The sequence below is a fragment of the Centruroides sculpturatus genome, unplaced genomic scaffold (genome assembly GCF_000671375.1).
Source record: "Centruroides sculpturatus isolate CEXI.00-Female unplaced genomic scaffold, Cexi_2.0 scaffold1475, whole genome shotgun sequence".
In the NCBI taxonomy this organism is placed as follows: domain Eukaryota; kingdom Metazoa; phylum Arthropoda; class Arachnida; order Scorpiones; family Buthidae; genus Centruroides; species Centruroides sculpturatus.
This window is the reverse complement of record NW_019385693.1, coordinates 130,349-157,567: the sequence shown is the minus strand read 5'-3', so window position 1 is coordinate 157,567 and position 27,219 is coordinate 130,349. Positions and strand designations below refer to the sequence as shown.

The 27,219-nt window shown below is 29.6% G+C and overlaps 2 protein-coding genes across 2 annotated transcripts in view; both read right to left on the bottom strand.

Moving 5' to 3' along the window:
• Positions 1 to 23,371, bottom strand: part of LOC111641247 (protein rogdi-like) — a 56,302-nt gene extending 32,931 nt beyond the window's left edge. The window contains exons 1-4 of the mRNA XM_023387386.1: positions 23,135 to 23,371; positions 12,476 to 12,547; positions 11,452 to 11,534; positions 8,731 to 8,794 (exon numbers count right to left, since the gene is read on the bottom strand). Of these exons, the coding sequence (XP_023243154.1) occupies positions 8,731 to 8,794; positions 11,452 to 11,534; positions 12,476 to 12,547; positions 23,135 to 23,170 (255 nt within the window). The 5' untranslated portion in view covers positions 23,171 to 23,371. The remainder of the gene's footprint in view (positions 1 to 8,730; positions 8,795 to 11,451; positions 11,535 to 12,475; positions 12,548 to 23,134) is intronic.
• An 816-nt stretch (positions 23,372 to 24,187) lies between these two features.
• On the bottom strand, positions 24,188 to 27,132 carry LOC111641255. The gene is made up of 10 exons (XM_023387396.1): positions 26,937 to 27,132; positions 25,957 to 26,014; positions 25,822 to 25,883; positions 25,511 to 25,658; positions 25,363 to 25,436; positions 25,183 to 25,235; positions 25,032 to 25,104; positions 24,588 to 24,742; positions 24,436 to 24,486; positions 24,188 to 24,338 (listed from the first exon to the last, which is right to left on the bottom strand). The coding sequence occupies exons 1-10, from the start codon at positions 26,937 to 26,939 to the stop codon at positions 24,329 to 24,331; spliced, it is 687 nt and encodes a 228-aa protein (XP_023243164.1). The 5' UTR covers positions 26,940 to 27,132; the 3' UTR covers positions 24,188 to 24,328.
• Between the last annotated feature and the right edge of the window lie 87 nt (positions 27,133 to 27,219).

The following is a 27,219-nucleotide window of genomic DNA, read 5'->3' as shown; positions in this document are numbered from 1 at the left end:
TCTCACCTTTCGAAAAGAAAAACAGACGCAAAACTTAACGAGTGCCTACCCGACAGTCTCACGAATACATAAAATAATTGTTTTGTCAAAAAAATAAAAGGCTGAAATTACAAGGAAAAGTTTCAAAGTTCGGAGGAATAATATCCGATCGGTATATATTAGCTTGAGCGTCGATGTCGACGTCTCCCACACTCCGAAAAGTTTCGAATTGTTGCCCGAAGACAAGGGAAGACCAATCGGTATTCATTAATTTACGTCGCTTCTTCTTGTGTTTGTTCTGTGGGGTGTTCGTTATCCGATCATGTGTTCGTTGTCCGAACATAAAAATCTTTCGCGAAAGTGTTCGTTATCCGATTTGTTCGTTATGCGATCTGTTCGTTAACTGATCACCCACTGTATCAGAAAATAATTATTTAATAATAATAATAATAATTTTTATTTTCGTAATATGGGATATTCCCGTTACAAGGGGGAACATAAATTAACACATTTGATGGTTAACATTAATAACAGTATTTATCTCGAATTACAAAAAGATAGAAAATAATTATTTAATAAAATTTTTAATAAAAAATTTTCAAAAAAGGTAATATTACATCTACAATATTTAAACTTACAAACAGGTTACATATAAATTCTGACTTACAATTATTATGGAGAAATCTTTATCATATATTTTAACAATAAAAATAAAAACAGATTACAATTTTGAGAATTATTATTAAATTAAATTTTGAACTGAAATACAATAATAAATTAGAGTCATGGAATTTGGTGATTTCTGAAATACAATCAACCCTCAAAATTTAAAATTTGGCTTCCTTGGAATAAAATCTTTACACTCAAATGCTTTCTAACCTTGCTAACTCATCTTCAGAGCATAAATTCTTTCAGAAAAGAAAGGAAAAAGCCTTAAAACATTCTGAATATTAAACACTAAACACAGTAAATTCTTAATTATCTGGACAACATTTATCAAGAAGCAGATGTCAAAAAGGATGTCAAAAATGCCTATGGGTGTTAAGCCAACATTAATTACTTCCTCTTAGATATATGAAAACTACTCTTAATTATAAGAATTTTACACTAAATTAAATTCAAAAATTGCTTAAATAGAGTTTAATATTCTTATGAAACTAGTGGTCAAGTACTTTCAAGCAAGAAAATCTCATCTTCAGAAAGGCAGAAATTATAGAAATTATAAAAAACACAGTTACTCTGGAAATTTAATGTTAAAGAAAACAGTTGCTATGAAATTCTTTCTTCCATGCAATTACCATCAAAGTAATCAAAACAAGGCAACAATAATGCAGTGATCTGATGTATTTTAGTCCCTTTGCTGAGAACACTGTGAGTAATGCACTCTATCTTAAACACTTTGTATGATTTAAGATCAATTCTTAAATTTAATTTAGTGTTTTATAAATCAAATATTTTGTTTGTCATATGCATTATTGAAGTTTTGGTGGATACAGAGAGTACAGTTATCGTTTAAAGTTTAAATTCCAGTGTAAAACCAAATTCTTAGATTCAAAAGAGAGAAATAATATATTTATCTCCATTCCATCCTCATATCTCACAGATAATCTGTATCTCTCTGATAGCAAGTCAAATGCATAACCATTTAAAACTGAGTCAGAATTTAAACTATTATCATGATCATGTCATATCACAAATCCCTGTGAAACGTCATATATTTGACATTTCTGTAATCACTGCCATTAGAAGATAGAATAATCATATTATTGTAGCCTAGATGTTAGAAATTTCAGAAAATTATCAAGTCAAATGTAGTATTGATCTAATTATCTGGATAAGTTTAAACATTATTCTTACATTTATTACTAGTTTAAGACAGTTAATATGAGAGTGTAGATAATGAAAGGTCTTTAAATATAAGGAATATGAGAGTGTAGATAATGAAAGGTCTTTAAATATAAGGTCTTTATATTTAAGGAATTGTAGACATACAATTCCTTAAATATAAGGAATTGTATGTCTACATACAAAAATTTCCATTACTTAAAGTCAAATAATTTAGTATAAAATCAAGATTAAATTAGAAGAAATTTCCAATATTAATAGAATATCATTGCAATTTTTGTTTGCTTATTTTGGATTTCATATTTTTTTATAATTCATTTAACAACTTTTAAAATTATTTTCAACATAATTTAACTTTTTAATTTATAAATAATAGCTTAATTGTTTAAAAACTTAAATACATTAAGCAAAAATTATATAAAATGTTTGCAAATTAAATTACCTTCCATTTGTCATTTCAAACTTTTCACTTTTAACAAGAGTGTCATCTTTTGTTATAGAAAGACAAAATCGTCTACTGCATTCCTATATAATATAAAAAATTTGATAATGAATAAAAAACAAGAAATATATATACAGTGGGTGATCGGTTAACGAACATAATCCGTTCCAAGACTTTGTTCGCTATCCGAATTGTTCGTTAACCGATTATCGATTTACCATAGGTTTCTATGGGAATTTGATTAATTGGTTCTGGAGACCCCCCAAAATAAAAAAATATATACTTTCTTACTACCTTTATTTATATGTATTGATGATAATAAAAATACATACATACATAGTCTTGCGTTTTTATTAGTCGTGTTTTTTTTCTGTTTGAAAGGGTTAAAGAATCTGTCTAATGTCGATTGCTTTTCTCTCTTCTTCAGGATTTTTCGTAAGTAANACACACACACGTACACACATGTAAGTTTTATAAGTTATATATATATATATATATATATATATATATAAATAATGGTAACTTTATTAAAATGGAAAATGATATCATCATCACAATATGAATGAATCATCAAGCTACTTTTTAGACTTATATTCAATTCTAATGGTTATTGTAGCTGTACGTTTACCAATTTTTTTCTTTATTTCCTATACTTACTGATAGTAATATTAAAAAAAAATTATACACACAAAAACAATATTACACAGTACTGTATATAAACATTAAAATAAATTTAAGATTTTTTATAATCAAAATTGGAGTCCTATCTCAAATTGCTTCTGAATAACTGATTTTACAACACTGGTTTGTTTCTTTCAATGACCTTGTAAGGAACTAAGTTCGAGAATTATTTTTAATTATTTTTTATTTTGCTTTTTATTCTATTTTTGTTTGGGGCTTGTTTTGTTAGGATGAAGGTTTCCTCACCACTCACCTTAGAAACTTAAAAATAGAAGAAAGAACCAACTCCCCAACGATAAAAAAAAAAGTGCTGTAGAAAAACTCGCGCACACTTGCGCTCCCGAGTGAAAAAAATAAGTCCGAACCGAGAAAGAGGGGGAGAGACCCCACAAGCACAACTTAGGAACTTGCTAAACCTTAAAGAATAAAACATCTTGAAAAATTGTAAAAAAGAATAATGTAAAAGGTTAGCGAGAATTGTCAGGAAATAGGCTGCCAGGCAGAAAGGAAAAGTTTATTGTTAGCGATAAGTATGTAAATGAGGGGAGTGATCTCAATGAGAATTGTGATGTCACCTCATAGTATAAAGTCCGAACCTCAAGTGAAGATGTACGCCTTTTACAACGATTAGCGACACGACTTTGTGCTGGAAATAGCCGTTACCTAATGAGTACTTTACGTGGATTTGCGTTAATGTGCCCGGCCTGGACTTTAAGTGTACACCGAAAGAAATAATGACAAAGTTAGTCAAAACCAATCAAATATTTAACCTGGCATGAATGAGGTGAGAAATTGTTACACCAGCTATGAGGTGGGTAGGAGATACCTGAAACTTTGATGCAGAATTTTTTATACTATAATTGTGTATTAAGTATTTTTTTACTTGGGATAATAATAATAGTATCCATTCAACAGGATGAGTAAATAAAATGTCATGTTTAAGATTGAAAAGCATTTTTTTTAATTGAAATAACAAAGTGTCTATATTTTCTTTGAAAAACTACAAGTTTTGGTAGTTTAACATTTTTTCGTATAAAATTCTAACAAAATTACAACTTCTTTGGTTAATCAACATAACTATAGTATCTTTCAATTATAAAAATATAAAAAAAACTAAAAGGTCTTATGAGATCAATTTGCACAGCACCAACATTACACCTACAAATCAGCACAATCTCCACACACAAAAATTGCATGCTTCATACTTATTGGCTTCTCACACTTTGAACAGCAATGTTTTGTTTTCCTATCTGTTTTTTTAGTACAGTCACCACACCTGACATATTTACCACCCACTTTTTTGGAAACAGGTAATGAAGGTTCTCCCAGATGATCAGTAATCAGTAATCACTTTTCGAGTTTCCCTTGGATGATGCATGTTTTGTTGTCTAATGCGAAGACTATCATTTGAGAAATCTAGAAATAAATCTAAGAATACTATAAATAACTATAACTCATAAACTTACTGTCAACTCAAAAATATAACACCAACTATGAGATCGGGTGTGATGTACCCCAGCCACCTTTGCTCATGTGTATCTCCCGCTGACACCAGCAAAACACTAAACTCAACAAGTTCAAAAAGAACTTGAACTTGACCGAGGTGAGCTGTTAGCAACGAGCGTGGTGAGCTTTGTAGCAGCAAACGACAAGAGGTGTCCGATAGCGATAAAGTGGTTCCAAGGCAATTTGAAGTTATTCGATTTGTGGATCGAAGATTAGAAAGTCTTGAGAGTTGAGGAAAAAGGTTCCTAGTATATTGAGGTAACGATTAGGCCCTTAGTTCTTAAGAATTGTTGTACATAAGTTAAGTCTTTGAATTTTTTGTCGAGTTCCAAAGGGGAATAGATTTAAGTTAGCAAATAGATTGATTTGAGTTTTGTCGGGTTGATTCTTATTGATTTTCTTTGAATAAATTTGTTGTTTGATTGTTACTAATTTCTGTACATAGTCATTATTAGAATTATTAAATATTTGATTGGTTTTGACTAACTTTGTCATTATTTCTTTTGGTGCACACTTAAAGTCCAGGCTGGGCACATTAATGCAAATCCACGTAACGTACCCGTTAGGTTTCCGGCACAAAGTCGTGTCGCTAATCGTTGTAAAAGGCATAAAAATAACTTAGTACTTTACAACCTGAGTAGACTCATACGTTTGATGGCTGTCACCTGATCTTAGTGGTTTTAAGGCTTAAATTTTGTCTGTTTTTCCTTGCTTAAAATGTTTGAATGTGTGGGTAGCCTGAGGTAGGACGAAGTCGTACCTCGTTCTGATAGGCAACAGTTAGGTGAGAACTGCCCACTGGTCAGTGGATGGCTTGGATAATGTTTTCTCTATCCCGTAAAGTCGGGATTCTTTTGTCAGGTCGAGTGGAGGAGGTGAGAGGGGTCGTCGGTAAAGTGTGAGCGATACTCGAAATAAAGACGACTTTTAACAACAAAACAACATTTATTGAGACGATAACATAACTAACATAAATACANTGTTAATTTAGTATCAAAAACGTAAAATATTTGAGTAGCCCGAGAAATAGCCGAAGATTGCAGCGCCACAGCACTAGCGAAAATTTAAATTTGCCGACTGGAATGCTTTCGGATAATGGACGTTTCGGATAACCAGCTTTCGGATAAACGACGCTCTACTGTATTTCCATTGTTTATTTCTTCTATTTACAACTTGGAAAGCCTCTGGAAATAGAATTTAACTAAACTAAAACTTGAAGTTTAGTACATATCTTCAAGTTTTTCTTCTTTTTTTGGAAATTTATCTATCCTAAATTATCTTTCACATTTACATCAACAAATTTTAATAATTACATTCATTTACTTCAGTTTTTCTCTCTAATGAAAGAAAAAGAAAAGAAATTCAGTTTTACAGTAACAGATTTTAATACAAATCAAAAATCTGAACAAATCGCTTTAATAAATGAAATTAATTGCTTAAATAAATGAAATTAATTTTTCTATAATAGACATTATTCAATCTCTATTATAGAAAAATATCTTTCCATTCACAAAGCAGAGAATGAGAGAAAACTGTTTTGAAGCTTACATTATGACAAAAACATAAAACACTATTTCCTCTTACAGGATGAAGCAAATTGAATTTAGGACTAAAGAGGACTACAGTTGAAATATAGTAGAATCTGTTTGCTGTAATAACTTTTGGACTTACCTATACTGATGACATTTCATTTGTTAATCATTAATCCATCCTGAGATCTTAAATGAAATAGATGACAACACATGCAACAACATAACAACACATTATCTAATTGATTTTTGTTTGTTTGTACCTAGAACACCATCCGATAACATTAAGTGGTGTAAGTAAATAAGATTAAACTGTAATCAGTGGAAAATCTGATTTTATTAGCTCTGACATTAAAAATGACATGTTAAAACAATTAAAAAATATAATATTCTATTAATTAATAGTGATTTATGGTGAATACAACTGAAGTTAAAAATTACAGTAATTTAAACTACAAGTGAATAATGTTTAAAACATGACTGTACATTATCAGTCATAGATGCTAACAGCATGGAGAGTCTATTTATCTGAAGCTATTGATAATATATTCAGAGTTTTGGATAAGGTTAAGTCTAGTTTAACTTCTATGTTTGGGGACATGTTAATCTGATAACCTTAGACAACTGATGGTGACTGTATCCCATTATTATATAGTGACCAAAAACTAAAATGACAATTAAAAGACTGAATTTAAACATAGCTGCCACAGAAATATACTTTCTATCAATAAAAAATCCAGCAACAAGTTATGTAACTTGCCTGGTTGTTATAGAATAACTTTTATAGTATATTTTTAATTATAATAAATAAAATTTTGTATGGCATCATCTGTTAGGATATTTTATTTTAAAAACTTGTATTTTTAATTATTATAAAACAGAAAAAAAAAGCTTAATTTTCAGGATAATGATGAGTTTCATAAAAAATTGTAAATGTTAATAACAAATGACATCTTCATTAAGTCTGACCTCTCTCAAGATATGACATGACACTTCTTTATCTGTTCACTCAGTCAACCTTTAACCACCAAAATTTAATAGCATCAAGTTACCATGCCAAATTTCATTTGTTAATCATTAATCCATCCTGAGATCTTAAATGAAATAGATGACAACACATACGACAACACATTATCTAATTGATTTTTGTTTGTTTGTATCTAGAACACATGTTAATTTTTCTTATCAAAGAATAATCATTTTTCTTATTCTTTGTTAATTTTTCTTATCTTGAAAGATAAGAAAAATTAACAACATGTTAATTTTTCTTATCTTTCAAGTTAATACATAATTTTTTAAATTTTAGTTAAGTCATTAAAGCATAAAAATCTGAGTAAGTTTTGAAGATTTTGTGGTGGAATAATGACACAACACATTTTACTGTAAATGATCATGAAATCTCATAATATATTGTACAGAACTCTGAAATTGTTGATTTTGAATTATGTTACAAATGTTCTCATGCAATGTGCCAAAGTTTTACTTTTCTTTTAGACAACTCATTCTACTTTCTTCATGTTCATATACTGTATTAACTTTCTGTTTTATTCATTAAAAAAATTTTTTTAAAGCAAGTTGTAGAAATTGCTTCTATTTTTTATATCATTACTTTCTCTCCACATTGAATTTCATAATAAAAATAGTAAGCATATACAGTACATTAATGGTAAGAATTACCTCTTTGAATGCAAGAGTTAACCTAATCACTCACTATCGGCAAAAAACCTCAATTTATTTATATCGCACGTAAAACAAAACTACTGTAAGTACAGTCCATGTGCAAAGACATGACCCAGCTAGTTCCCCTTTAAGCCATATATAAAAGCTATACTATGTGAAACACTTGATTTTTTTTGGGTAGTTAAAATTTTTTGCTTATTTTAGAAAATGCTTATTATTCACTCTCATAAAAATACAGTAGTTTAAGTAGAAACTTAACTATTTGAGGAGGAAAATTTTGGTGAATCAATTCGTTGGCTAATTATGTTTTGCTCTATCAGAGACAAAATCCTATGGGAATCTTTGCTGAGTATAATGGTTAAAAGATGTTCAATGATTAATCTAGAACAGTGATGGTGAACCCATAACCCATACAATTTCAAGGTATCCCCATTGAATGTTTAGAAAGTATTTGATTTTTATAAATTATAAAAAAAATATTTGACAGATTTCAAAACTTTGCATTTGTAGTGTAAAAGTGGGGACCTAAAGCTATTATGAAAGGTTTTATAAGCAAGAAATTATGACTTCAGATTAAAAAATTATCATCAAATAAATAGCAGTAGATTTTTCCATTAAACAAAATACTTGTTCCTGTTATAATCACATTATTTTTTTCATTCTCTTATAATGTTATTACTATTATTTCTTTTTAGATAGATTAAAAATTTAACGAAAAGTGCTTACAAATTCTAATTTATTTATTTTTAATTATTCAAATTAAATATTTGATCCATGATTTGGAGTTATTAAATTTCAAATTCAGTTTTGATCCACTTTGGAAAAAAGTTTGCCATTGCTGAGCTAGAACAAATTGCAACTTTTGAAATAATTTAAGTCTATAACATCTACTTTTTATTTTTCTAAGGAAGACTATTGCAAAGATTTTTTTTGTTAAATATTACCATGTCCATGATTAATTTTAATCATTCTACACAAAAATATATTTATCTTACAATAATTAAACATAAATATTTAGCATAAATTTCAAACTTTTAGATTATTTCTAAACTGAAACAATATACTTACAGCATGAGTTATATTATCACCATAAAGAGTAAGCGTTGCTTTCACATCTCCCACAGAGGAATTACTGATAAATAAATCAATCAGCATTTTAAAATCAATACAAATATGTATATTTTGTAACTTTTTTAATTTAACATACAACATAAACACTTAATAAACCATCAAACATCTATTACTGAGAAATGTTTATTAAATGAATTCAGTTACACCTGAAGATGGCCTATTCTATTAGGTTGAAAACATTAGTGTTTCATTTAATAAACATTTCTCATCAATAGAAGATGTTTGATGGTTCATTAAGTGTTTAAAAAGGCTGAGTTTGATATTTGGTTATACAATATAAATTTATTCAATAACTAAATTAGTTTTCCATCTCCAATAATTCTCCATCAGACAAATTTACAGAAGAAAATTCTACATGTATCGTCACTAGGGGCAACTTTTTTAAAAATCTATATTTTTCAGCGCCAGTTTCCAGTAGATAAAAAGCAGTTAAAAACCCCCAAAGAAGGTATAGATGGATGCAAGCAGGCCAACTGTATGTCACCAGTTCCTTTTTCAGAAATTACTTATAATTTTAATTGGATGTGTTTTGTGTTTTTTTTTAAAAAGGACTTTTTGTAATTTCTGGCGACAAGCAGCCTACAAAGAAAGGTCAGTCACTGAAAAACTGTATAGTCTTGGAACACAAAGAATAAATGGTGATCCTTTTTGGCAGTTTTGTCTTCAATTTTTATTAAACAATAATTCTCCATAGGACGAATTTACAGAACTAAATTAGTTATTAAATTAATTACACACACAGAATATATACAGGGTTTCTCAGGAGGAAATATCAATATTCCAGGGAAATGAAAGAATGGATATTTTGAACAAAAATGCTCACATAAACATGTGCACTATCCTGAATGATTTGAGATAGAGTTGAAATTGTGCTGTCAATGTGTGGTGTGGGATAATCAATGACATGTTGACAGGTCCAGTTATTTTAGAACATTGACTAATAGAACACAATTACCTTCAACTTTTGCAAATTACATTAGGAGCACAACTAGAGGATGTTCCTTCGGCCACAAGACAAACTATGCATTTTCCACATGACCAAGCCCTCCCTCATTTTATTAGGTGTGTGAAGCCTCATCTCAATCACATTTTCCCTAATCACTACATCTGGTCATGGTGTTGCCACTAACTGGCCATCAAAACCTCCAGATTAATAATGGATACTGTTTGCCATGTAAAAGAATGTGCAAATATATTGACATGCAGCATGACATGTTCTCATGAAAATGGATAAAATGCATTGAAACTGACAATGAAATTTTTAAAAATTATTATAAACTATTATTATAAATTTGTCACGTGAAAAATAAATATTCAAATGCTTCTATCTTGGAAACCATTTGGGAGAGTGCACTGTTTATATGAACTTGTTTGTTTATATATAATTATTCCTTCATCTCTTGGAAAATTGAATATTGACCTTTCCCATTCACAGAATATATTAAAAAAAACACACACACACATTTTACTATTAAAAATATTCATTAATAACACTAAAAAAAATGAAATTTTAATGAGAAAATTGATAATATTTTAATCTTTTTGTTTAAATTCTAGTAAAGATCTGATTACAACATATTCATTAAATTCATAATATTTATAGCAGCAATTTGAAGGAAGAATAATACAATTGAATTTTGTTGTGAAATTCTTTCTTCCATGCAATTACCATCAAAGTAATCAAAACAAGGCAACAATAATGCAGTGATCTGATGTATTTTAGTCCCTTTGCTGAGAACACTGTGAGTAATGCACTCTATCTTAAACACTTTGTATGATTTAAGATCAATTCTTAAATTTAATTTAGTGTTTTATAAATCAAATATTTTGTTTGTCATATGCATTATTGAAGTTTTGGTGGATACAGAGAGTACAGTTATCGTTTAAAGTTTAAATTCCAGTGTAAAACCAAATTCTTAGATTCAAAAGAGAGAAATAATATATTTATCTCCATTCCATCCTCATATCTCACAGATAATCTGTATCTCTCTGATAGCAAGTCAAATGCATAACCATTTAAAACTGAGTCAGAATTTAAACTATTATCATGATCATGTCATATCACAAATCCCTGTGAAACGTCATATATTTGACATTTCTGTAATCACTGCCATTAGAAGATAGAATAATCATATTATTGTAGCCTAGATGTTAGAAATTTCAGAAAATTATCAAGTCAAATGTAGTATTGATCTAATTATCTGGATAAGTTTAAACATTATTCTTACATTTATTACTAGTTTAAGACAGTTAATATGAGAGTGTAGATAATGAAAGGTCTTTAAATATAAGGAATATGAGAGTGTAGATAATGAAAGGTCTTTAAATATAAGGTCTTTATATTTAAGGAATTGTAGACATACAATTCCTTAAATATAAGGAATTGTATGTCTACATACAAAAATTTCCATTACTTAAAGTCAAATAATTTAGTATAAAATCAAGATTAAATTAGAAGAAATTTCCAATATTAATAGAATATCATTGCAATTTTTGTTTGCTTATTTTGGATTTCATATTTTTTTATAATTCATTTAACAACTTTTAAAATTATTTTCAACATAATTTAACTTTTTAATTTATAAATAATAGCTTAATTGTTTAAAAACTTAAATACATTAAGCAAAAATTATATAAAATGTTTGCAAATTAAATTACCTTCCATTTGTCATTTCAAACTTTTCACTTTTAACAAGAGTGTCATCTTTTGTTATAGAAAGACAAAATCGTCTACTGCATTCCTATATAATATAAAAAATTTGATAATGAATAAAAAACAAGAAATATATATACAGTGGGTGATCGGTTAACGAACATAATCCGTTCCAAGACTTTGTTCGCTATCCGAATTGTTCGTTAACCGATTATCGATTTACCATAGGTTTCTATGGGAATTTGATTAATTGGTTCTGGAGACCCCCCAAAATAAAAAAATATATACTTTCTTACTACCTTNGACGACGGACCTCCTTTTCTCGTCATCACCCCTCTTTTATCCCTTTCGTCACGTTACTGGGTTTCACCAATCGCCGATTTTTAGGATAAGTTCCTCGTGAATCATTTTTCGGTTTCCCGAGAGATAGGAAACGGCTCCGTGGGAAGGAAATGTATATATCCTTTTTCGTAAAATTTCGAAAAATGAAGTTTTTCTTTGTTTAACTTTAATAAAAATATTTAATTTAATTGGAGCTCTTTTATTTAATTTTACTTTATTCGGTTCGATCCTCACAAATGTTTTGTAGACAATTTTAAGCAAATTTATGCAATTTTTTAATTTTATTTATTACTGTAAATTTTATATTGTATACAAGACTATTTTGATGTTTGAAATAGTTGCAAACTCATAAATTACCATATTAAAAGCTTACATGCTCCTATGCATAATTGTACTGTACTGTACTGTATATCTATTATCAGTATATACCAGTATATATAAAATATTTATTTTCAATTGGTGTCACTCTATCATCTGTTATCATGTCAATTAGTTTAATACAATGAAAGAAAATCAACTTCAAGTGTTATATTTCTTGTCGCTCTTTCTATGAAAAGGTTAATAATAATATTTAAAGTAAATGTTTTGTAATGGAATGTTTGTTATAAGAATGTCCAAAAATAGTTTTCATTTTTTATTTAATTAATTTACTTAATATTTATTTTGATGATTTAAATATTTACTTACCAAAATAATATTATGTAGCTTTTGCAAAATAGCATTTACTTCATTTTGAAGAAGCCATTCGAATTCTTGATGCTTTAAAAAGAAAAAAAATGCAAAATTAAACTCAAATTATAAAAAACTATAAATAAAAATAAATCAAATTATTCATTACTTAATTTTTAATTTAAATTTTCTTACTATCAGAATAAAGAAGAATCAAAAATTAATTTAGAAGAAAGTTTAATCAGTTTGTTGTACAAAATTTTATCAGAAATTTTTCATTATTAAATAATTAGATTTAGGTCAAGTGAATTTTTATCTCAAAGAATCTGGAGATAGAACAAACAATATTTTTTGCCACTCTAACAACTTAAATACATTAAATACTATTTTTAATCATTTAAACTTGTATAATTTATATTTTTAAATGTATAATTTTGCAATTTTTCTTGTTTAAAATAACGTGAAAAGTATTTTTTTTTAAATGTAATATTATTATTATTATTTGTAAACTAGAAATTTTATATTATACTTTACAGATTGCAATAACTGCTATTATAAACTTCAATGAGTAATATTTGTAATATTTATAATAATGATTCATCTGTTATCATAAATATGATAATACTGTAATATTTATTCATAATTCTTATCTTTTGTAAAGTAGAGAAAAATTTAATAAATCAGCTTTAATACAACTACTAAATGGAAAAACAAAGTCAAAAAGAATTGCTGACACCTAGAACTAGAATGCTTTAATTTTATTTTTACATTTAAATATTTTGTTGTTGCTGTTTTCTGGCACAGTGACCATCCGTGCCAAACTGTGTTGTAATCCTACTGTTACTGTTACTGCATATATTACCATTGAAGACATAAGAGCAAACAAATGACCATTAGTGCAGCAGCCAACCACAAGTGTGAATTACATCCTAAGTAAACAGTATAGAGTCAGTTATAACAAGGTAAAAGATGAAAATAAGACATTATTATATGTTAAATAGATAAAAAAAACAGAAAGAACAAGAAGTATAATCATAACAACCATAAAACATTAACAGCACTTAAAAAGATAATTCAACTGGTTTGAAAGTTTCCTTAAGTATTTCTACATTTACATATTTTAATTATTAGGTTCTGTAAATGGAAATATTAATTATAATTAATTTTAAAAAGATAATTCAATAAAATTACTGCAATACATTAATATTTTAATGCAAGTTAAACAAATTACACGGCAAAATCTGATCGATAAAAATCAGCAATTTAATAAATAACAATTCTGAATTTATAATTAATCATCATCAACTCATATATTAATGCTTAACAAATATTTTGACTTAAAACTCTGATTTTACTTTTTATGTTGAAGTATATTATCACTCTTTTCTGCAGCCAATTAATTTCTATAAATGGCATCATAAATCTGTTTACTCTGAATGCTAAATGTTTAATTTGATAAAATTTAGTAGTTATTACATAGTTATTAAATTATTTAATTCGGATAATTTCTTATTTATTATAAAAATAAAAACAAAACAGAAAAATTTGTTTAAAATTTTATTTGTCAGTATGATTTATAATTAAAATTTTTAATTATTAATAAAATTTACTACTATTTATAAAATCAGAGTATTTATTTTATACATTTAAATATATCCATCAAAAATAAAACTATCAACAATAAAAGCAATTTTAATTTAAATTAATTGACAACAATGTTAAACATTACTAATTTTATTTTCAATTAGGGATAGACCAAATAGGGGTTTTTGGTTGTTTCTGTTGCCAAATACCAAATATTTTTGGCTTACTACTGCTGAATACTGAATATTCAGCCAAATATCAGCTGATACATAGGAAACTTCCTGAAACAATGTCTTCTTTAAGTGAATCATCTGGAACTACTTGAGATAAACACAAATTTATGCAAAATTTCATTTTAGACAGTACTTGCTGACTCACAACTTCATCTAAAACAAGACCAGATTATACAGGATTTTCAAAAATTAATGCTATCATTTTAAATTACTGTAATTATGTTAATTATTATCTGAGAAGTATGCAATATACACCAACCGATAGAGTAAGTGTTCGAATTTCATTTCCCATTTGCACTCTCACATCATCCCGTTTACTACCTCTAGGAAGTGCCGTAAACAAAAACAACAACTACACAACAGAAAAGTGTTTTGTGTTCTGTGGTTCACAAAGTCAGAATAAGTATCCCATTCTAACTCATCCTTTTGCTACATGAGTAATCTGCAGAAGATGCAGAATACTGCTGCAGAGCTGCAGGAGCTGTAGAATTATAGCTGCTGTAGTGACAATGGATATGCTGTAGTGAGTGTAGGAAAAATTTGAGTATCAATTGTGTGCTGTGTAGGGTTTGGGTCCCGGGATGTCTCGTGTCTCGAAGTCCCGGGACTTTTTCTAAATTTAATTGTCTCGGGTCCCGGGACATTCGGGTCAAGACTCGAGACACGCTTATCAAAATTATATTGTAATAATTTTATTTTCAAAAGGTTAGCCCAGCGACGCTTCCTTTGTTCTCCCTCTCGTTTACAAATAAACAACACAGGTGGGGGTAATTTAAAGGCCGTGTGACTTTTAATCTTACTCTGTTAAATGTTTGTTAAAATATTTGCACACTGGCCACCACAGTTCACAGTTGCAAAATATGGATATTTTACTTCGAATTTGAATAAAACTGCACTTATTGCTTTTGCGGAAGATCTGTATTACAGACTTTTTGAAAATATCCCTCGTATCCAAACTCCAGATTTGGAAATAATAGACGCCGAACCCATTACCAGTAACTCTACAGTACACAACGAACCCAATGAGTCGTTTCAAAGTCAAATGGAACAGGCAATCAAAAAAATTGAAGAAAATTTACCCAAAATTTCTGCAAAAAGATCAAGAGCAGCATTAAAAAATGAGTTCCAGTTATTTGAAGCAACCGGAAAACGTACTGAAAGTTTGGAACTACTTTATAAAGCTTTAAACACAATAAAACCGACACCTGTTGAAAACGAGAGAGTGTTCTCCTTGTCCGGAGGCATTATTACAAAGCTGTAAATACTGTACTCTGATGTTTTTAAATGTCTTATTGCTAGTTCATTATATTATTTAGACTAGGCGATGATTATTAATGATTAGTATGATTACTAAGTTGATTTTATAATTTTAAGATTTTACTGCCAAAAAATGAATCTATGATTATAAGAATTAAACATACGAACTGTTTAGACTTTAATTAACGTTATAAATAATAGAATTTGATTTTATGTTAAATAAATGTTGCTTTTTTATTGATACATCTCGCCAAAAATGAACTCGATTCTAATTTTTTTCTGAGAAGTCTCGAAGTCCCGGGACCTCCCGGGATTTTGATCGTGGGTTGTCTCGTGTCCCGGGACTTTGAGAATGTCGAGACTTCCTAAACCCTAGTGCTGTGCAACATGAGGTGCATACATTAAGAAATTATAATGGACAAATATGAAACTTGGACAATTCCATGTTTTAATGTACATTACAACATTCTCAGGGAATAATTAACATAATTACAATAATTTAAAATGGTAAAATTCTTTTTGGAAGACCCTATATTTATTAAGAATTCTAATTCCTACCCAAACTCTAAATATCATTTTGTTGGTTATGTGAAATTACTGATAATAGATTTTTTCTGTCTAGATTCTCTACTATGCTTGTTTACATAAAGTCTGCTTGTTTTCTAGCATATTATAATATGAAAAAGAAGATTGAAAGAATCAAAGGATTGACAAGATTGCATTTTCTGGAATGAAAACAGCATAAAATAAGTAGCATATTCAATTCAATCAACTAATTTGATATCTGCATCTTATATGGAGCATTTATCAAAGTCCAACTATAGCAAAGTATAGTTTTAAGTTTTAAATAGTAAAGCATATTGTATAAAAATAATTAAAGTATGCACATTATATATATTAATTAATGTGCATATTTTACTTATTTTTAAGGATTTGTGTTATTATTTCAATTGATACACAGTTGAAATCTTTATAAAATGCATCATTTGTATAAATTCATATTAAATAAACTGGTCCTTCATGATCAATATTTGATTTTACTGGGACAGACACTATGTTAATTTAAAAGTTTATTGATCTAGATGAATTTGGAGGAGGAAAATTAAACTTAGCAAAACAGAAACAATTAGCAAAAATTAAATAAATTCCTGACATCATAACTACTGTACTTAGTAACTATACATTACCAAAAACTAAAATATTAATGTAAAACTATTTTGTCTTAATCTTTAATCATATCTGATATATGTTTACATAAAAAAATATCCAAGGTAATGTGAAGGAAATATACTTTGGATAATTGAAAAGTTGAATAACACAATGTTTGGTAAATTATTAAATAAACTAAATTTGAGTGCATTAATATGTGTGATGCACTCTATTTTTAGATTAGACCTACTTATTGAACAACAATAAAACATTTTTGATTTTATTTACAACTGTATTTATAAAGAAAATGATATGATTACAATTCAAATATCTTCAACCTTTTTTTTTAAAGTTTATATTGTCATGAAAATTCATCTCAGTAAATTCTTTTTAAAACATCTAGAATACCTTCAAGTGCCATGCCTGGTCAAAATTCATAAAATGTACCATACTTATTGCATTATCTAGTCTTTGTTGACAAAGTATGTTTCAACAATTCACCTTGAACATTGCAAAACTTCTCAGTCAGGTTTATTGTATTTACTTACATATATAATCATCTTATATTGTTATGAACTGTGGTTTGCATTTCAGATTGAGGAAATGAAACTAAAGTAGAGCATCGATTATACAAAATACTTGGAATGGGAAAATATTAGATAACTGATCACACTTTATAAGGAAAGAATAAAAAAGTAAATACCTTAAATAAAGTAAAAATATTCATTTTAATTCTATTGGGTTGTTCGAAAAGTAATTTCATTTTTTTTACCACTAGACGGATTAGTCGTATTTTTCCCACAATTTTCATTCTAAACCGCATTATCATTATATATTTTGACAGCTAGCATTTTAAGGCTTATTTGTAAAAAATTTTGTTTGATTTTGTGCAATTGTTTATTTTTTGTGTCCCATCAAATATGGAAGATCGAAAGCAGCATTTTCGCCATATTTTGCTCTTTTATTACCAAAAAATCAAAATGCTGTTCAAGCGAGAAAAAAATTGTGGTACATGTATGGAGATGATTGTTGAGAGAGAGACAGTGCCAAAACTGGTTTACAATATTTCGTTCTGGCAATTTCAATATTGAAGATGCACCACATTCTGGATGGCCAGTTGAAGCCAACGAAAACAAAATAAAGGTACCGATTGAAGCAAACTGCCAAATAACAACACGTGAAATCACTAAGAAATTAAATTTGTCAAATTGAACCGTTTATGATTACTTGAAACAAATTGGTTTCATTTCAAAGCTCGATATAGTGGTTTTACACGTTCTTAAAGAGAGATGCTCTCTTTTGTGGGATTTTGAGGAAATTTTTTTTTGGAGCTTTTACCAGACAATTTAACAATTGATTCGAAAGTGTACTGCCATCGAGTAAACAAATCGAGTAATATCATCAAACAGAAAAGGCAGCCAGAATTGATGGACAAAACAGGTGTAGTGTTTTACCACGATAATGTCAAATTTCACTCAAGTTTAGTAACTTGTCAGAAACTGTAATAATTAAATGGGACATGCTATCGCACCAACCATACTCGCCAGATCGAGCATACTCGGATTATTACTTGTTCCGGTCTATACAAATTTTTTTTTAACTGTAAGACATTTACTTGAAATGACAATGTCAAAAATCACTTGGATTGGTTTTTTGTAAGCATCGATCAAAACTTTTATGAATGTGAAATCATGCTACTACCAGAAATGATGACAACAGGTATTTGACCAAAATTGTAGATATATAATTCAATAAAATATTTAATTATTATAAAAATATTGTTTTTTTCCACGGAAAAAAACGAACTTATTTTCTGAACAACCCAATGGTACAATAATAAAAAAAATTAAGGCATAGAAATTTAATACATACAAACAGGGCTGGGCTGTTTTTCAGTTGGCACACCTGTATGCCATACCAGCAAAAAAGTATTGGTAGCCAGTATGTAGCACAGGTATGTCAGTAAAATCAATACTATAATATAATATTATAATATAACATACAGTTTTAAGACATTAAAAACAATTTTTTCAGCCACCATAAATCTAAATAAAAAACCAACGTACCAGGAACCTGTTTCTGGTGTGCTTCTCGGTAAAGAAAAGTGTTACAAACGTTTTCGAACTTGTAAGTTCTTCTTCAGGTAACAGACGTCTAAGCGAATGCCATTCAAAATCAATTCAAAAAAGAACACCATTACGAATTCTATCGCATGTATTGATGGCACAGGTTCCTGGTACGTTGGTTTTTTATTTACTTTAACCCGGTGTAGTACATTGCCGATTGCACCATAAATCTATACTGACAGTAATATTTTAGAAAAAGAACACTTTATATGAATAATAAGATATAAAATTGAATAATAAGAAAAAATTATCTCTAACTTATTAAAACAAATACCAGTCTTTCATAACCTATAATGTACTGATGAAACTTTGAATTCAAAGTAAAAAATACTTAATAATAAAATTAATATTAAATAAAGTACAGTACTCATGCAAAAATTATTAACTTTATCTAATTAAATAATTTAATATAATTAATTATTTTAATTGGTGATTTCTACATTATACAGTAAATTTTTTTGAAAATAGTTTTCAGTGTAAAATTGCTATATGATTTATATTTAGTTTTCATTTCATTTACTAAAATCTAGTGCCTAAAACATGTAGTGATATAGCAAACGAAATAAAAAACCCTTCAGAAAAGCAATACTACAATACTTTTTATCCACAGAACTCCATTGAGTATTAGTTACATAAAAAACTTTTTTTTTTAATTGAAAGTCTTTTTGAATGATGGAATATGAAAAACACATATGATTTTTTTTTCTTCTCTTCAAGAATTTAAATTATTATTACAGATTTTTTTTTAAAAAAAGGCACTTATTTTTGCATTATTGGACATAATTTTTTCTCTAACTTTGCCAAATCCATGCCTTTCTTGATCATTAGCATTGAAAAGTCTGCTTCACGTTGCATTTCCAACCAGGTCAACACTGTTTCCAATGAATCAAATGCTTCATTGTGAATAGACATATTGAAACATTTGATTCATTAGAAGCTGGGGACTCATTAATAGTGATCTTCTATTTGTATTATAATAAATAAAACCTAACACTGGTGTTAATGATGAAATAACTAAATAGTGGCCCTACAGATCGCCAACAAAAAAAATCTTAATAATTTCTGGAATTAGTACTCTATGAAGTCAATTTCAGTTAACCGATTTTGTGCATAATTAATGCTCTATTGTATTTAGATGTAAACATTTCTTAAATTTATTCATTTCAATTTCTGATAGAACAAGTTTATACACAGACAATAACAACAAGGTATTGTTACATGGACTATTTTAATGGTATTAGTAGCAAACAAATTTGTTCTTATAAGGTTACTTACTATATGTGAATAAAAAAAAATCAATCAGAAAATGCTTGCAAAGCTTTTGAAGTTATTTTTTTCAATAATAGGAGGTCTGTTGAACTGCTATATATGCAATTAAAAGAAAGTGGAGATTTGCCAAAAGTACATCATTGTAACAACAGCATCCAAAACCAAAATCCAGCACACAAAATAACAGAGCTAACATTTTTGCCTGTGTTAAATGGGCATCATCAAGCTATATGATCCCACAGATGTTAAAACAATGGGGATTGCTGTACATGTATTAAGAGGGGAGGTGATACAGCCATTAACTTTTGCAATGTGGATTCCTTCTCCATCATGTGGAAGATGTTCTACAAACTGTGAACATTCTATCCTCTCACCCTCCCTCTCTTTTTTCTTACATCACCTCCCCTCTTGTACGCATATTCTCCATTGTTTTAACAGTTGTGGAATCATTTAGCTTGACGATGCACATTTAACATGGAGAAAACGTTAGCTCCGTTATTTTGTATGCCGGATTTCAGTTTCAGACACTGTTGTTATAAGTTTACCCAGTTTTTGAGTGCTTGTTTTGTACATCATTGTGCACAACAGAGAAAGGCAAAGTTTAAAAGCAGTTCAAAAACTATACACTATAATTAATATATTGTCTCTTAAGTTAAATAAACTGTATAAAAAGTATGACAAAAAAAAATGCCATTTTATATTTTCACAATCAAACCTCTTAAGAACGGACACCGAGGGGAATATTAAAAATGTCCGTTGTTTGTAGGTTATTTAGTATTCGCACGCATTCTGGGAAATAAATGAATGCGAAATAACCTCCGAACGACGACCAAATAAGAAACATGTGGCCGCGGCTAGGTGGTTCGACCGTTTATAGCTATTTTATAGTTTTATACTTAATTGATATTAACATTAATTTCAATAAATAAAATTGATTAAATGACATTTAAAGTGTAAAAAGTATACGGTAATTTATTTTAAAAAAATAATAATAAAAATTGGTCATTTGCTGTAAAGTAATATGATATATTTTTAAATTATCCAAGTATCTCGGCCTCATCATCGATGAAACTTCAAATAAATCGATATTTGTAAAGAGTTTATAGCAGTCATTTTGTTTTTTTTACATCCAATAAATTACTCAATTTACCAAGAAACTTAATGTGATTTTTTTANATTAATAAAATAAACAATAAAATAAAATTTATTTATACAGCTACAAAAGTATGATTTAAATATATATAAATTAGCTAATTAAAATAGTTTATCAAAAGTGAAGTAAAGTATAAATTAAATGTATATTTTGTTTTCTATTCCAGAAAAAAATCTATCCAAAATCTATATATTTAATCCATAAAGTTGTATATACCTACACACATATTTATATCATTAATTCTTAATGTTTCATTTACATACTTGCATAAAAAACAAACTTTCATTTGTATTCCATTAAAACTAATTACGTACATAATGTCGGTATCATAATTAACAAAAGAGAGCAAATCTGAGTATACTTGACATTATGGGATAAAGCTACTTTAAAGCATTTTATATATTTAGCTTTATAAATATATTCCTTATTTAAAAATATATTTTATTGGTTAGAATAAATGCAAAAAGTAATATAAAAATAATATCACTATGCTATACAAGATCTTATAGTAAATCCATTTCAATTTTTTCTCCTACAAAATTTCTTAAGAGTGGATATAGCTTATTAGGTCACATCATTAGTGCCAAAGCACCGTTATTACTCGTTAAAAAAATTAAAATTTTTTCAGCCGATTTGTACTATTTAATTATTTTCTTCAACAATTTGTTTTATCAAATATATTTTATCGATAAAATGACTAGTTTTTTATATAGAACTATAGTTCTATATAAAAATGATATTCTAAGTTCTTAACTGATTAAGTATTTTTTTTTTATTAAAAATATTTATACTGTTTAACTTAGCAAACAACTTTTTATTAATTGGTTTAAAGCAACAACCATAATTTTGTTTCTGTTAACTAGGTTATGAAATAGAATTAGATTATAAGAAAACAATGCAATGGCTGGACGGCCAAGCAGTTAAGGTATCGGCTTACTGTTCCGAAAGACCAGAATCAAATCCAGGCAGATCAAAAAACACTAGGCATTTTTCTGGGGTTGTCCTTTCCGGATACGTTGCGCTCCACCTCTCGCTACTAGGCCGCCCTATCGCGGGCCCAGCCAAATCCGTAAGTGGCCTCGATACAGTAGAAAAATCCCACGTTCACAGAGCAGAGTAAAAGACAAGGCAAAAAACAAGCAATGTTCGACGGCTTCGAAGACTCGACAGTTCCGAAGCCATCGAGTATTTTTCTGCCGAATGCCCTCTACGGTAGCGCTCTTTTGGAACACGTTTGGCGTTTCGACGTCACATTTGGCAGCATCTTTCATTTACGCTACCTATCACTACCCGAAACCGACTAACGAGGTTTTTCGTTCCAACGCGACGTCGCTCGTCCTTCGGCAGATCCGGGCCGTTACGTAACGGCTACCGATTCGCTCGGTCGCAACCGTCGAGTCTGCCGAATGTGGCCAACGCGACACACGGACAATCTGCAAAGAGGGGTGCCCACCGGAAGGACTTTCTACCTAAGCCCTACTTAAGCAAAGAAAATGCAGAAAACGGCAAGAACCTCGCAACCGACCGCCGGCGTTCGGCGGTTTTATCAACTCCGCCACCGGAGATCCAGATTACGCTCGAACACCCGAAATATCTTCAAATCCGATGAAATTTTGTCAAATGTCTTATTGGTTTAATTACTTAATGTGTGTGATTTTTTAAAATGAAGTGTCTACGATGTATTTACAACCAGACTCTTTACTGAGCTGTAAACATTGTATTACTTTAATGAACTCTCTTAACGAGCAATTAATTATATATATTAATTAATTTACTCACACTGACCACTTATGTGATCAATACGAGTAAAATATTAATTAAGAACGACTTTAACGAATTATTTTACTGCACGATCCAAGCAACGTGCTTGTTTAACAATAAAATGCATTTAATAATGAATTCTTACTAAAGTTTCGACTTCGTCTGTTTCTAAGTCTTCCATCTTCACCTCATCACACGACCTCTGCCGATCGATAGGTTACGAAGACGATTATCCGCCGCAATGGATCCCAATTAATAAATTTTATGCGGCCGACGTCCAATTTATGATAACGAATAACGCGCGATGACAATCGGAAAGCGAATCGCCATCCGACATCAGAAAAACTGTTTATATATTTAGTAAATTAGCACTTATGCAATGCTATTAAGTTACCCAGCAGGGGGCGCTGTTATGACAGAATATAGCGAAAGACGCCATTTGCCTGGATGTGGCCGTTCTATTTTATTTGCGCGAGGGAAAAAAGCGTTAAAATTGTGGTGACCAGACCCTAAACACCGGAGTTCGATCGGGGGTTCGCGCCTCACTCGGACGAGCTGGCAGCAGGAGTTTTTCCGGGTTTTCCTCTTTGCCAATGACGCCTGAATAGGGGCCAGCTTCCCTTCCAAGTCCTCCCGGAAGGCATTCTGTCTCACTTTCTCGCGGGGGTCGTCTCCTATAAGGCCAGATTTGGTTGCTTTGTGACCTCTCTCTTATCTTCCTCGGATTGGTCGTCTTCGATAAGACCACCTCTTCGGTCGCTGTGCGACCAACCACGCTGTTCCTTCCTGAGTGATAAGCGAAGAGCAATAACACTCCACTATCGTCGATGAGATGAGATGAGATGAGAAGCGTTAAAATTCACGTTTTAGAATCATTAAAAAGAAATACTTTAAGTTTAATGTCTTTACGAACGAATAAATAATGTTTTTTTATTTTTTAAATTTAATTTTTCTCAAGTCATTTTGAGGAATGCCCGCTCGTTCGAATTCTTGTCTTTTTGAAGGATTTTGGTTTACGGTCTTTTAGAAATTTTCATTTTGGTTTGGTCCGAATACATCGGGCCTCATCCTTCGCCTCGTTACGAAGTTTATCCGATTCATTATAAGCACGAAAGAGGCCTTTTTAGTGTCCGCAGCGCGAAAAATAATTTTCATTATATAGATAAAATTTGCGTTCTTTCTCGTTAAATAGATTAAATCTAAAATAAACGCGTAACCAATCTTTTTGTAATAATTTGAAGGTGTTTTTTTAATAAATTTCATTTATATTTTTCAATTCGTATATATTCACATAATTGATTTCATTCCAATATAGGAGTATCAAAAAAGAAACATTGAACTAGAAAAACCTGCAAAAAATATTAAGGCAATCATTTTAGGTATAACAATACATACAAATTCATTGTGAAATAAGCAAAAGTTAAAATTTATTGACTCGAAATTTACTTCAGGCGTTCGGAAAATATGGCATCGGCAGTGTAACTCGTTTGATCATTTCTGCAAAGAACAAAGGAATATTTTAAAATAAAAAGTTATTTCTATGCACAGAAATCTTTCCAGGTCTTAGAAAATTATCAATTTTATTGAAGTTTTCTTACTGATATACTGATCCCGCTGAACACTTGTAATTTGTGGTGTCGGAATTAGCTTTGGTCCATCCTTTGCATCCCGTTTTCCAATGCTCCAAAGCTTTTTCGCCCCTCGGACCAAGATAACAATCACTCGCCATGTGATTCGTAAGGGAAATCTTTAACTAGGAAGAAAATTTTATTTTTGAAAATTATAAAGCTATCAGTTAACACTGACCACGAAGAAATTTCTGAATTTGAAACTCTAAGATCGCAACACGAAACTATGAAGAGTGCTCGTGTTTGAAACTCGAACATCAAGTATAAAATAATGACTGGAAGAAAAGCTTTTGTTTCAAAATTATGGGGGGGGAGAAACTGAAATAAGTATCCTTATGTTTGAGATTTGAAAACTAAGCATAAAACCCAGAATTGAAATACCAAATAATCGTATAGAAGCGAAAACGTGAATACCTTGTTTTGTATAACGGGTTCTTCGTCATATTTTTCATCGAAATTATCATTACAATTATTTATATTTTTACACCTGTTGAAACAATATAATTTTAAAAAATATTATAATCATTTTTGAAAACTGTAACAAAAACACTATAAAAATCTTTACTCGCTATTCCACGTATAAGATGATTCTTTATCCGAATCTTCAAAAAATATTGCCTGAAAATATTGCTTATAAATACTTACAAACATTCGAGCATATTTATTTATTATTTGACCATACACATATAAAATTATCTACAAATTCAGCCCCGATTTCCAGCATATTATAATCTTAAATAATTACCTCTGAATTTTCAAAATACACACTTTCTTTACTGTTCAAAAATTGATTTTTTCTGTTTCTCTTTCTTCGTTTTTCTGAAATTAAGGAAAATATCAATGTAGACTATTAAAACGAAACCTTACAAAATTACTTTATTATTTCTACATACCATCTTTAGGATTTGATAAGTCCATGAACTGTGAATCTGTTTCTGTCGAACAGTTTAAAAACGTCGCATCTTTAGAGAATTCATCGCGATTCGAAGGACTAGAAACTGAAGATTTATGACTGAAAAATAGAGAAGACTCACGAGACAACTGAAAATAAAAGAATTCGTCAACATACAATGCAATAATTTAAGATTTCTGATAGAAACCATAATAAAAAACAATTTAAAGATTAACGTAGGAAATTCTAATATTTGAAAGTAAGACGACTTACTTTTGTTGTTAAATAATATATTAAATTCCTTTTACTTACATGTTTAATTGTATCTAAAGACCCTTCGTACGACTTATTTCTCAACCGATTGTCAATAGATCCTAAAATGACATCGTCAATTTATCCATCAGGTGAACAAATATTAACAAACAACCTACACAAGTATAGAACTACCTTTGTGATCAGTCGAGTACTCGTAGAAATTTTCTTTGCGTTTTGTAGTATTCGTTTCCTGACAATTAAATTTTTTTAAAAAAATTATATAATTTTAGATGAAATGGTAAATTTATATAATCGTGGATGAATATGAAAATATTTCATATCAAAACTTATGAGAAATTTACAACTGTAGTTTAAAATGACTCAAAAATCATTAAAATCAAATTACGCTTTTACAAAATAACCAATTTTTTTTCTATAAAATACTTTTTGCAAATAGCTTTTAAAAGCTGAAAACATTTATTATATAAAATTTTCTACCTAGATTTTAATAAATTTTGGCGATTTTGAGTGTGTTTCCTTATTAGCCCGTTAATTTGTTTCTTATTGTTCGAAGGCTCCCACCAGTTTCCCAAATAGATAAAAACCACTGAAAATTGATATTTGGTTATAGGTTCGCGTAGCTAGCCACGGAATTTATCTGGATTATTTTATGTATCATTTAGCCAAAATAGAAGGAGCGAGCGGTCAGGGTGGCAGTCTTGCTCTCTGGGAAATCCGGCTTCGAATTCGCACGGGTCGAAAAAATCCCCAGGAATTTTTGCGGTGTTCAGACCGGATACGTTGGCCCCTTCCCTCACCACTCGGTCGCCCCATTGTGGGCCTGGCCGAACCCATAATAGCCTTGCTAAAAAAAGAGGCCCACTTAGTCCCCACAGGGCGAAAAGAGTTTAAAAAATTACAAAATAGAGGCGAGTTTTCCCACACAAAATGGCCTTTATTTTGGCTAATAGCTTTATCGAGCTTATCTTGGCCGAACCCACGATAAGCTTGATTTTAAAAAAGGCTCTTAATTAACATTAGTTCCCACAGGGCGAAAGAGTAAAGAAAAAAATCAACCTAGACGTTAAGCGGATTTAAATGTTTTCTAATTACTACAGTTTCTCATTATTAAATATTCCCAGCTCACTTATAAAATCAACTTGTAAACATACCATTTTTTGCCTACAACGTATTCAATGTTTTAACTTCGAATAATTGTTCAAAATCAACGATTAAGAAGTCACAATAACTATTCGAATATTTTCTTTGTCACGCGAACTATTTAAAATTTAAACTGGTAGAATGAGAATTTTTTATTTATAATTATATTTAGTGAAATCTATTATTTATTTTCCATTTTGTTTCAGCTGTCTTGAGTTTTTGGAGTTAAGTTATATCTCCACAGACCACCTATAAGTAATAGACTGGCAAAGTAGGTATTCCTTGAAGTCGCCA

Excerpts from the sequence above, each read along its gene's own strand:
- LOC111641255 (XM_023387396.1), bottom strand. Across the intron at positions 25,105-25,182 it reads TCTTATACGTGGAATAGCGA|GTGTAAAAATATAAATAATT; the intron begins GTAAAGATTTTT and ends TTGTTTCAACAG. Across the intron at positions 24,743-25,031 it reads AACCCGTTATACAAAACAAG|TTAAAGATTTCCCTTACGAA; the intron begins GTATTCACGTTT and ends TTTTCTTCCTAG.